The sequence below is a fragment of the Podarcis melisellensis genome (genome assembly GCF_964234715.1).
Source record: "Podarcis melisellensis genome assembly, chromosome: Z".
Classification (NCBI taxonomy): domain Eukaryota; kingdom Metazoa; phylum Chordata; class Lepidosauria; order Squamata; family Lacertidae; genus Podarcis; species Podarcis melisellensis.
The window spans coordinates 13,324,198-13,336,811 of NC_138547.1; the positions used below are offsets into that span (position 1 = coordinate 13,324,198).

A 12,614-nucleotide genomic window follows, 5' to 3' on the forward strand; every position below is an offset into this window, starting at 1 on the left:
GCACAAGGGAATCAAGTTATAACTCCAGCAAAAGATCCCAAACCTCTCTGTAATGTTTGTATGAATACATGTGAGTGCTGGATATGGATGTGGGTGCAGACAGATGCTTGTAACTCCCCCCCCCCCCGCAACCTCCAGTTTTTCCAGGTTGAAGACAGATCATGCACTCTGGCTGTATTCACACCATATATTAAAATAGAGTGTTCATTCTTTGCTGTTTGAATTGTATTGCATGGTTTTAAATTAGAAAAGTGCAATAAAACCACCTAGAAGTCACAAAGAAAAAATATTAGAGGCTGTATACAAAGCACAATGCAGACCTTGCAGAGCTACATTTCCCAGCACCCTCAGCAAACTACAGTTCCCAGGATTCTTTGAGCAACATCATGTGTTTTAGATGCACTTTAAATGTGTGCTGTGGATCTACTCTTAGCTTTGTATGTTCCCTCAAAACACAAGAGGCCTTCCAGCCTTCATTACATATCTTTAGGCGCCAGGCAAAAACATTTCTCTAAAACCAGGCCTTTGGCTGATTAAACATTCTATGACATTTTCAATGCATTTATGAAAAGGGGGTGGGTTATTGATTTGTTTTTGATCATGCATTTTGTATTTTCATTTTGTATTTTTAATGTTGTGAACTGCCCTGTGATCTTCGGTTGAAGGGTTGTATACAAATTCAATAAATAACAATGATGAGATTAATTCCTTGCCCACTGACCTGTGACCGATCTCGTGGGCAATGGTAACTCCCAGACCAAATCCAGTGTCCTCGGTGATGACGCAGCTCCAGGAACTGGAACAGGCCCCGCCTAGCTGAGTGACACCACGCACTTGCTTGTTTCCATCAGGTAATTCCAGGTCAAATCTAAAGCAAAACAGGTAAAGAGGAAGAACACTAAAGCAATGGGATGGGGAGCTCCTCCAGAATGTATTTAGTGGGAGTGCAAGTGCATACTGGAAAATTTAGGTGTGTACAATTAAAGTGGGATTAAAGAACTCTGTTGCCCTAGCGCAACAAATCTACTTTAAAACAAAGCTTGACTTTTTTGAAGTTAGGGAAGTGGTGGGGAAATGCATTGAAAAGTGCAGCATTAAGAAATGACTAATGGAAAGACATATAAACTTCCTGCAAGCAAATCAAGCTGGATGTTCAATAAAGACAGGCATTGTCTAACCACTGTGTAAGTTTTGTGCAAGCAGATCATGGCAATTGCTCAGTAAATATGTTGTCTCGAGGAGCCCAGGCAGATGGAGAGATAGGAAACCAGTGGCTCTCCCCATGCTGTTGGACTACAATTCCCATTATCCCCTTTCCACTAGCTGTATTGGCTGGGGCTGATGGGACTTAAGAGTCTGGAGGGCCACAGTTTTTCCTGACCCTGGACAAGGCTACCAAGAGCTGCTTTGCAAGACCTACTGAACTGCTAAGTTCCAGCACTGGGTGCTCTCACACCATCCATGTAGGGACCATGTGCTCATGGGAGAGGTTCAGGCAAGCAAAACTTGGAACACACTGGGCCTATGGTCCACCTTCCATTACACATCACTCAAAGAAAGGAGAGAGAGAGACAGCTTAATTTACCTGGTCACGTACAGAACTAGATCTGCATGGTGAGGATCCGAATCATTCTCAGGGTTGACTTTCCCAGCCCATTTGCAAATGCTGATGATTGAGGAAGTGATGTTGGTAGAGATGTCGATGCCTTCCTAGAGAGAGGGTGTTCACTGAGGCCACTTTAGTCTCAGCGGTGCCCTTGTAAAACTCAGCAGGGAGTAGGATGGGCACAAACAAGAATTAGTTGTCTCTGGTTCTCAATGGCTATGGCTCTGCATGCCAAGGACTGGGGCTCCATCTACTGTTTGGGCTCCTTGCCTCCCCCTACCCATCCCAATGGCCAACAACCACCCAATTAGGGACGTCATTCATGAGTTGGATTCATTTCATTTACTGTTCATGAGTTATTGATCCTAGCTTGGCTCATGGCTCCCTTTAATATTCTAATCTAAGTGCTAGTTTGTTCCTGCCTGAGGAGGGTTCTGGATCTGAGTGAACACAGATCCATATGAGCTTACTAGGCCTGGAGGTTTCCAGTAGGGCACTCTAATGACAAAAGTCCCTAGATACCTGAGGGTGTCATGAGCCAGGGCCAACTAAAACCTGGAGCTGACTAGGGCTGGGTGATATCTGCTTTTCAACACTGATGTATCACCAGCCAAACATTGTGATATAGTGATATATAATGATGTCTGAAAATGAAGAGGAAGGAGGACTTCAAAGCGGTTTGAACTATCTCAGTACAGTAGCCAGTCAGCCCTCCACAGCCATTCCTTCTTTGTACCACATTGTAGTTTCTATCTGCACTGATGGGACAGCATATACCGACAGTATCACCTCACCTCAGCGCCTCTCACTGCCCCCAAGCAAACGCACTGGTTCCCTTCTAGTCTACCCCATGAACTTCACTGCTTCATGCTGCACCTCATAGTGCCAGCGCCACAACCAGTCCCACAACCTCCATCTTGCGGGCAGCCGCTTGAGGGGAGAAATGGGGACGGCCACTACCACCAAACCACCATGAAGGCCTGGAGGCTCTTGCCGCTGCTCCCTGCATGCTGCCTCCTCAGGGGCTCAAAGGACTCGGCCATGCCTCCGCTTCCCAGCGCCAAATGTGAGCCAGAAGGGAGGAGGCATCCCACTTGTTTGGCTGGAGGAGGGATGGTGCTGGCAGGCAAGCGGGCAGGTGGGCGAGCGAGTGAGCCAGTGCAGGACTCAAGAGGTAGGTGCAGACACGGCTGCTGCCATCAGGACCACTCCAGTATCTTAGGGGATGGCTGGGCAGTGGAGGGAGGGAGGGAGGGAGTGGGCCTCAGGTGGCCTTGCATGGCTCTCTGAGGAGAGCTGAGGACTGAGGAGGCCATGCATGAAACACTGGTGACACCTGCTGGCTTTCACAGTATATTGCCTTGCCTAAAATCGTGAATTTGTCACTGTGATGCAGGTTTCAAAACCATTGTCGGGGGATGAATCAATACATCGCCCATGCCTAGAGCCAACACAGTAATTTATTTATTTATTTATTTATTTATTTATTTATTTATACCTCAGGTTCAGTGAGGACAATCATTTGGACTAGATGAACCCTGAACTGTGCTCCCAGTGACGCATCTCGAAGAAGCTCTGCTCCCTGTTGAGAAAAAGAAAGAAAGCTTAAGGCAAAGGTGGGGAACATGTGGCTCTCTTAGATGTTGTAGGACTACAGCTCCCATCAGCCCCAGCCAGCATAGCCAACCGTCATAGATGGAAGGAGTTTTAATCTAACTTTACATGGAGGGATACAAGTCCCTGGTTTAAGACAAAGCTATGAGCATATCGGGACACAGGTGGCGCTGTGGGTTAAAGCCTCAGCGCCTAGGACTTGCCGATCGAAAGGTCGGCAGGTTCGAATCCCTGGGGTGCGCTCCCGCTGCTCGGTCCCAGCGCCTGCCAACCTAGCAGTTCGAAAGCACCTCCGGGTGCAAGTAGATAAATAGGGACCGCTTACCAGCGGGAAGGTAAACGGCGTTTCCGTGTGCAGCTCTGGCTCGCCAGATGCAGCTTTGTCACGCTGGCCACGTGACCCGGAAGTGTCTCCGGACAGCGCTGGCCCCTGGCCTCTTGAGTGAGATGGGCGCACAACCCCAGAGTCTGTCAAGACTGGCCCATACGGGCAGGGGTACCTTTACCTTTATGAGCATATCAACAGCTGTAGATGAATTACAGTGCAGAACACAAGCCATTTCAACTGGTTCTGTGAAGCTTTGGAAGGAAAGGGCTACCTTTTAAACACTGTTTTTTTGCATTCTCTGTTGCAATAAATGTGAGAGCTGAAACAGTCTCAGAAACGCTGTTAAATGCTCGGAAAAAGTCAGAAGCCCAAGGCAGTATAAGTTCCTCAACTAAGTTTATTCAACATTTGTCAGTGACAACAGCTCACTCATAGGAACACAAGAACCAAACTGACTGGATGATAATAATGCCAAGCATGAACTGACCGTTGACAGTTGACAGTTGACAGTTGAAAGTGCACGTGCTTACTTGCCATTAGAACGTTCATCTACCAGCGCTTATATGATTGGTTAGAATGCGCCTTGTAACATAAAATGTGTTAAACCCAATACATAACAAACGCTTAACTGAATGGAACCTCCAGATCCAGGGGCAGACTATCTCTGGATTCCAGTTGCTGGGGGGAAAGGAGGAAGAGCAAAGGAGGAGGCTTGGCTTTTTGGAAGCCCATGGCTGGCCACCATGGAAGTGAAACAGAGTGCTAAAATAAAACAAACGTTTGGTCTGATCTGATGAAGCAGGGGTTTTACTGTGGGTGGAGGGGAGGAAGCAAACCTCCAGCACTATCAGGATGTTGGCAAAGTTTGCTAGATGTTGCTGATGTATAGATATCATTGCGTCACACCTATTTTTTGTGCTCTAGCTACTAGTGCGTTCATGCCCTGCTTGCAAACGTCTTGTTAGGGCATCAGGCTGGCCCTTGGGATCTGAGAATCCTTCTCTTAGATAAGCTTTTCGCCTGATCCTGCAGGACCTTTTAAACATTTTTAGTGTAGCATCACATAAAAGATACAAACTGCCACAGGATCAGGAAAAGAAGGGGGAGAGAGAGAGAGAGAGAGAGAAAGCACACCTGCATACAGCCAGAGAGCAACTCACAATGTTCACGTTGGTGAGGATGTACCTCTCGGTATCTTCTTTGTGGAATTGAAAGACATCTGGGCCCACCACAACCAAAAGCTCCAAGTGTTTCACGTCCCCTTCAGCCCCTCTGCGGTATCGGGACGGGAACTTCCGCCCTGCAATAGCACACAGACTGGATCCCTCGAGAGCTTCTGCCAAGCCAGTAAATAGTACTGAGCTATTTGGACCAGTGCTCAGAGCCGATATGAGGCTGCTTCCTTTGTTCTCCTAATATACACATTGTTTACACAGTTTTCTCTGATATAATCCAGTTAATAATAATAATAATATTTATTATTTACACCCCGCCCATCTGGCTGGGTTTCCCCAGCCACTCTGGGAGGCTTCCAGCAAAATATTAAAATACAATAATTCATCAAATATTAAAAGCTTCCCTAAAAAGGGATGCCTTCAGATCTATGGATGTCATTATCGCTAACGTATTTCATACATACTATATGCATTTTTAAAAGCATTACTTGGCTGGAGACCTGCATTGCGAATTTCAGGAGGTGTCTGCATTTTGATTTGCATATAGTTTCAGAGGACAGGTAGGTTCGCCTTTGCTGTACTGAATTTCTTCCCCACTCCTACTCTGAACAACATAGACTGACACACAGACCAGACCCCCTGGTTCTTGACAAGATTCTGACAAAAATGCCTACCTGTCTGTGTTGTTTTGTAGTTCTGTTGAGTCCTTAAGATGACGTGAGGTTTGGGAAGGAGTGGGCCCATCAGCAGGCCTTGGTCTTGTCTTCTAACTGGCTTAATGTGAATTTTAGCACCATGGACAATGACAAATCCTTGCTAGGAGGAGGTAAACACATAAGAAAGATGAATCTCCTGGATCAGGCCAAAGGCCCATCTAGTCCAGCACCCGCCTCTGACAGTGGCCTGCAGGAAACTCGCAAGCAGGCCTGAGCACAAAAACACTCTCCCTTGGGGCAGTCTCTAGCAACTGGTATTCTGAAGTATTGTTGCCTCAGCCACTGAAAGCCTTATCCTCTGTGAGTTTCTCCAGTCCTCTTTTAAACCATCCGAATTGGTAGCCATCACTGCCTACTCTGGAAATGAGTTCCATAGTTTAACCATGTGATATGTTTATGATTATAAAATTAGAATTTTATTCTTCCCTTGCTGTCAAAGAAGCCCAGGCTGGCAAACCAAAAACCCACTCACCCCCACCCCAAAAAGTAATACCTCTCACTTAATGATGTTTTTAAAAATTGTAAAATATATAGAAACAATCACATATCCTCACAGCTAATAATTTCAAAGTTGCCAGAAAGAGTATCTATTAGTCAGATGCATTTCACAAATGGAGAACCACCACTGAGAAGGCCCTGTCCCAGGTCAGCACCAACTTGGTAACCCCCAAAGGCAACATCACCAACAGGGCCTCCCCTGCCAATCTTGGAGTTCAAGCTGATGTATTTAGATAATTGCAGAAATGTGATATTTGCCTGCCTCGTGGGGGATCTTTGCTTCTTAAAACATTCTGAGACTAAACTCACCAGCTGCCCTTCACAATATGTCATTCGGCCTTCTGCACCTGAAGGACTGAGGACCTGTCCCCCAGCAAAACAGTTGCCCCAGAAACGGCGTAGCAAACTGTTGGATGAGTTCAGCCTTCGGTTGCTCACAAAGGAAGTGGGAAAGAGGGCTTGGTCGTCTGGGAATTTGAAGGCAAAGACTTCCCCTGAGGCTCTGAATGAGCAAAGTTGGGCTTTGCAAGATGTCCATCCATCATGGCTCTCTTCACAGGAGCAAGTTAGGTAAACCACTTTGAACTCTGGCACTGTGGAAATTGGGAGTGGAAACACCTGGCGTTAATAAAAACAATAGATATTGATGAAGAATTCAAACAAGTGCAGTGATTCTTTAACCAGGTCTTTGGCTGATTGACATTCAAATGCTCTTTTTAAATGTGTGTGTGTGAGGGGGTGCTATTTGGTTGTTTTTGTTTCATTTTGATTGTGTATTTTGTTGTGATTTTATCCTGTGAACTGTCCTGAGACCAGTGTGTATAGGGTGGTATACAAATTTTAATAATCATACACGTGCACACACACACACACACACACACACACACACTCACTCAGCGTCTCCTCCTCCCTCCAAACCCAGGTTACAAAGTTGGTAGCAAATGGAAGGCTTCCCCCCTGCAATTGCAGAGCAGACGACCCATTTGAACCCAGACTGGGCTTGCTAATGCAAAAGCAGGGTAGTAGCTAACTTCTTACCTTCAAATACTGAATTGGTGCCAAAATATGAGGAAGTGTCATGAGTTTCCAAAGAATCCAGAAACGTCTGCAAGGGACGAGAGGGCAGGGAGAGAGTCAGAAACTATGAATGTGGGGACCTGACTCTTGGCTTGATGGGATGCCCTTTGAAGAAGTGGGGTTGGATGATAGAGCAGCCCCTCCAATGCAGACAGGGAACCTGGGTACTATGAGGGGTAAACCAGAGGGGCCTTCTTCAGATGACAGCCTGCCTGATGAAACTGCAATACACAGGGTCCCAATCCCTACCCACCCTCCTAGGTTGGGTGTATTTGAGGGCCATTTTTAAAAGCAAGAAAGTGTAATCACATATTTGGGATGAAAGATGTGTGTGTGTTGCTTAAGAGATGGCTAGTTTGCGTGTCATTGATCATGATTTTAAAGCAGGACTTGGGAACCCATAGTTGTCAAGAGGATAGGGACTGGTCTGGCATGTCCCTAGATTATCTGACAGTTGTCTCCTTAGCGGCTACCTTTGTGAACAGGCCTTTGTGTAACTAAAGAGGTCGGTCAAATAAAGATACCGTGTTGACATAGAAACTAAATAGCCAGGACCCTTAACAAAAAAATAGCCCAGCTCTAAAAGGAGCCAAGTGTCAGGAGCCCTTACCCCAAAATTCCAGTTACAGATAGGTAGCCGTGTTGGTCTGCCATAGTCAAAACAAAAAAAAATTCCAGATGTATATCTGAAGAAGTGTATCTGAAGAAGTGTGCATGCACAGTGTATCTGAAGAAGTGTGCATGCACACGAAAGCTCATACCAAGAACTAACTTAGTTGGTCTTTAAGGTGCTACTGGAAGGAATTTTTTTGTTCTTACCCCAAAAGGCACCCCTAGCATTCTATGTAAGTTTGTGTCGCTTGTAAAAGGTTTGTTTTCCCTCCTCATAATCCCTTGCAAATCTGTGATATTTTTGGTGTATTTTTCTTTTTGTAAATCTACCAAAGAATAAAATCAAATCAAGATTAAGGTTTTTTTTCCAGGAAGGCGGAAGGCGTGTGTGCTGTGTCCCATTGGTGAAGTGGTGATGGCACCCACCCTTCTTCTGATAGGAAATGCTGGGGGGGGGGGAGGTGGAATGGGGATTTGAGGAGAGTCACTTGGGAGGTGGCGAGAAATGTTCCTATTTTCATCTGAGGAGTATTGGAGAGCGTGCCAGAACCTCCGCTGACATTGGCTGTAAATAAAAACTGCAGTTGAAAGGACTTGTGCTTGAACTTTCTACTCCTCCCTCCCTCTTGTTTTTTTCCTAGTGTGCTGTGTGTGTTTTTAGATTGTGATACTTGAGGGCTGGGGCCATCTTAGTGTTTATCTTTGTAAGCTGCTCTGACAAGTCTCTGGTTAAAGAAGTCCAAGTGCCATAATAAATAAATTTTAAATGTCTTGTTCAGAGATAACACTACAGCAATACATTCCCCCTTCACCCACTGCAATGATGTGGGCTTATATATTTTTTCAACCTAGTATCTGACTGAGTGCTTCTTTCCATGCGTGAAACTAGCCACGCAAAAACTGCTGACTAGATGGTGCCATTCATAGAGATGTGGGAGCAGGGAGCAGGCTCAAAGCTGAGGAGGGCAAATTAATGGAGGTTTACCACTGAACTACCCCGCAGTCTCATTTAAAGAGCTGGATCAACTCCATCAAGTATTTCTTTTGCAGGAGGAAACTAACTCTTCCCCTTGCAGCCCTGTTTTTCTAAAGGTCAAACTTACCCGTTGGGTTCTTGACAGCCAGCAAACTCCCAAGGGGAACACTGCACAAAATACCACCCAGGTATTTAGGGTCATGATGATACCAGCAGGATCTACAATGTACACCTTGGAGCAAGTGAGAAACTCTGGGCTTCCTTTTGGCCTTTTCGTGTCATGGAGCAGAATCAACAAACGGCAGAGAGTTTAAACAAGTGAGGTGGGGCATTTCAGGGGAAAGGGTATTTTTCTGCTGCAGCTGGGGGCTCTGCCAAAGGAGCTGAAGGGCGGAGGAAGGCTTGTGCAATGTTTGCACAGACTGGCCTCAGCCAAACAATCAGTGATGGAAATAGGAGCTTTGGGATGGGTTATTTTGAAAATGCACACACAGCAAAACAAGACAGAAAAGAGAAGCCCAGGAGTGCAGGGGGATGGAAAAGGCATTTGTTCTACTTTCAAGCAGATTCCCGGTTTGTGTCAACCAAGGATGGAAGGCTCTTGTCAATTTTGGCCATTTCAGTTTCTCATTTTTCCAATCTTTAATCAAGTTCTCCATATCTATGAAGCCGTTTGCAAACTTTTAAAACCCCTCACAAAAATTCTACAGCACTGTGGTGTCAATTTCTTGTATTAAAACACATATTTCTCTGCAGTTTTGACTAGTGTAAACATTTTTGCAAGCATTTTGTCCTAATGTTTCTGTGTTATTTTCACTAATACATTCATCTTTATGCACATTTCCCATCCACCCTTCTCCAGTGAGAGATGGTGAGGCTGGGGCTCCTCACCTTTGCAGTACATCTACACAGGACTGAAAACTAATTTGAAGTAGCCTCAGTGAAAATTGAAACAGGGCAGTTTTTTATTCTGGATTAGATAACAACTCAGGACAATTTTGTCTCTCTGGTTTCATATATCATAGACTCCAGTTCTCTACACTGCTAGTAGAACCTATCAATTTGTTCTCAGACTTTGGGGGGACTTTACACCTTACTCCCCCCCCCCCCCCCGTATGCTGTGCTAGCAAGAAATACACACACACACACACACACACACAATTTATTTTTATCCTTCCAATCATTCTGAAACTATATATTAAGATGGGGAGACATTTAACAAAGCTGGGGTGAATAATGAAAAGAAAAGCTCTGTTAGGATACAAGAAAAGGGATTACCGGTAAATTCAGGTGACATGTGGGATGCATAAAATGAGACTCTGTGTGGACCCTAAGGCCAATGGTTGTCCACATTTCATTTACAGCTTTCAAGAGAACAGCCTGTACTTTGAGTTGGGCTCCGCAATTGAGGCATCAAAAATGTTCTTCTGAGTTGGCCTTTTGAAGGCTTCTAAGCCTAGTTCCTACAACAACTGATGAGGTGGTAAACTCTAGGCTCTACCATTTTGGACGGTAGTTGGGGCTCATGGGACAGAATACACTTCAATATTAAAAACAGAGCCCCAGTGTAGAAAACTGAGTGTTGAATTAAGAGTTTTAGCCTAGTTTAAATAGGCTGGGAGGATAGGATTTTTTTCCCCTTCCAATTTATCCTTTTCAAAAATGTAGGTTTTGCCCCTACAGTTATAGGGAATATGACCAACTGCTGTGTAAAGGGAGCCCGTGATAACGGTCGGGTACCACCAGGAAGAGTAAATTTATTTCTCTTTCTACCCCCTCCCTCCCTGAGTAGTTCTTATTCTACACTTCCATCTTACATGATGGCATCATAATAGTCTCCTTCCTCACAAGTTCCATGGCAATAAATTATTTTGCATCATCCTAATCATCCTGTTGAATCTTCCTGTTTTCAAGAACTCTGAGCAGTTCCTATTCTGCACTGGGATGCTAGGATATTAGATTGTGGGATGTTAAGTTTCCATGCATGGAGCAGTCTGCACAATATTGCTCAAGCGTAAGGGGGATTCTGATGAACAGAACTCCCTATTCTAAGTGGAATGGGGAATTAATGAATATTCAACACTCCTGTGCCTGTGTCTCCTTGGCTGCCTGGGATACCATGTGCACATATGAACTGGACTCTAAATAAGAAATGGTGTGACTATGTGAGGAAATGACGACGACCATATGTTTGGAACAGGAGTGGGAAACCTGATTTTAAGAAATTGTAGTAAATCAAATTAATTTGGTTTGATTTATAATAATTTGGAAAATATTTTTTTTGAAAAATGGTAAAAAGGTAGGACCTATTTTTATTGTAGAGTATATTACTCCTGAGGTAGTTAATGCTTCTTCCGTTCCATTATTCCTGTTCTCCTTTTTACATAGTACTATGCTATTTCAGTAATCAAAAAAATCTGAGGGGCTGCAAAATTCAGAAGATCCACTTGGAGGCTCCAAATATTGGCTTCAAAAGATTACCAAAGTCTGCACATTTTATCCTTCTTGGGGAGGATAAACCTTATGCGATCAAGGCTTTAATCAGGTGTATTTGTGTGGCGGCAGTAAATAAAGGGAGAGTAGGTTTCTTCTGCTCTCTATTTATTTACTTCCCCCACACCTCCTGACACCAGAGTTCTGCTTAAGCCCATGCAACAGCAGGAAGCCTTTTCTGCCTCACCTCCCCCTCTCCCATGTTGCTGAGACTTGCTTGGCAGCCACCACTATTCCAATGAAAAAAGTAAACTGGTGTTATTTACTGAGTTAAAAATAAATAATCTTGTCTTGTTTTCTAAGCCTCTTTCCTCTCTTCTCCCCTCCTGTGTGTGTGTTTCTGTGCCCACTCCTCTCTTTTAAGGAACGTTCCATCACCTTACCTTTGATATCTATGCTACTCATTAGTTCTACAGCTTTTATTTTAGATAAAAGCTGCTAATTTAAGAATTATGTGTCCATTCGCCTCTACATAGCTCCGTGCCTATTTCAGACTTGCTATTATAGCGGTATAGCATGATGTTTAGCTGGTGAAATATCACAATGTTGAAAAGCATACATCTCCCTGCCCTGGATGAAGCACTTTTGCTTTATCACCTATGTTTATGTAGGATGCTCATTTCAGTCTGTCAATCTTCCTGCCTTTTCAAGGATTAGTACCTCATTTGTGACATAATATATTGCATGCAGGACTTGCTTTTGTTTTAGGTATGTTCCTCCTGAGGTTCTTAACTGTTTCCAGTCCATCATTCCAGTTCTGCTTTATACATAGTGCTATGCTATTTCAGTCAGCCAAAAATCTGAGGTGTTCCAAAATTCAGAAGATCCACTTGGGGGTGCCAAATATTGGCCTTCCAGAGGCACCCTTTTTAGGAAAGATTTCAAAGTGCATCCATGGAGGGCAGTGCTAGGTACTTGCTTGCCCAGGTTTGGGCAGGACAGAAGGGCTCTAGGACACTGCCAGAGCCTTGGACTTCCCTACCCAGAACCAGAGCGCTGCTCAGGTCGCTCAGCCAAGGTGGCACAAAATTGGGAAGATCCATATTGTCTGCCTTTGGAAGGGTGGCACAAGGGCTCTGGGGTGCTGCCACTAAACCACTAAACCTTATGAGATTGCAGTGGGGGGGAGGTAAATAAATGGAGAGTGGAATTCCTCTATTTATTTACTTCCCTAAACTGGGGTTACGTAAAAAAAAAAAAACTTGTCCCAGTTGTTTAAGCCTCTTTCCTCCCTTCTCCCCTCATGTTTGTTAGGGAATATGCTCTCATCTTACCGTTGATATCTATATATATTTGAACATGGCTATCATATCACCCCTTAACCTCCTCTTCTCCAGGCTAAACATGCCCAGCTCCCTTAGCCGTTCCTCATAAGGCATCGTTTCCAGGCCTTTGACCATTTTGGTTGCCCTCCTCTGGACACGTTCCAGTTTGTCAGTGTCCTTCTTGAACTGTGGTGCCCAGAACTGGACACAGTACTCCAAGTGAGGTTTGACCAGAGCAGAATACAGTGGCACTA

The 12,614-nt window shown here is 44.7% G+C and overlaps 1 protein-coding gene across 9 annotated transcripts in view; it reads right to left on the minus strand.

The window, feature by feature from the left end:
* Window positions 1-8,924, minus strand: part of ADAMTS13 (ADAM metallopeptidase with thrombospondin type 1 motif 13) — a 33,660-nt gene extending 24,736 nt beyond the window's left edge. For 4 of the 9 annotated variants that reach the window (XM_081896715.1, XM_081896714.1, XM_081896712.1 and 1 more), the window contains exons 1-8: window positions 8,730-8,918; window positions 6,976-7,042; window positions 6,247-6,539; window positions 5,398-5,539; window positions 4,709-4,848; window positions 3,105-3,188; window positions 1,586-1,710; window positions 722-868 (exon numbers count right to left, since the gene is read on the minus strand). In XM_081896715.1, the coding sequence (XP_081752841.1) occupies window positions 722-868; window positions 1,586-1,710; window positions 3,105-3,188; window positions 4,709-4,848; window positions 5,398-5,539; window positions 6,247-6,539; window positions 6,976-7,042; window positions 8,730-8,804 (1,073 nt within the window). In that variant the 5' untranslated portion in view covers window positions 8,805-8,918. Of the gene's footprint in view, window positions 1-721; window positions 869-1,585; window positions 1,711-3,104; window positions 3,189-3,819; window positions 4,016-4,708; window positions 4,849-5,397; window positions 5,540-6,246; window positions 6,540-6,975; window positions 7,043-8,729 lie in introns of those variants that run through there. The other 5 variants (XR_014164577.1, XM_081896713.1, XM_081896716.1 and 2 more) reach the window with 5 other exon arrangements.
* Between the last annotated feature and the right edge of the window lie 3,690 nt (window positions 8,925-12,614).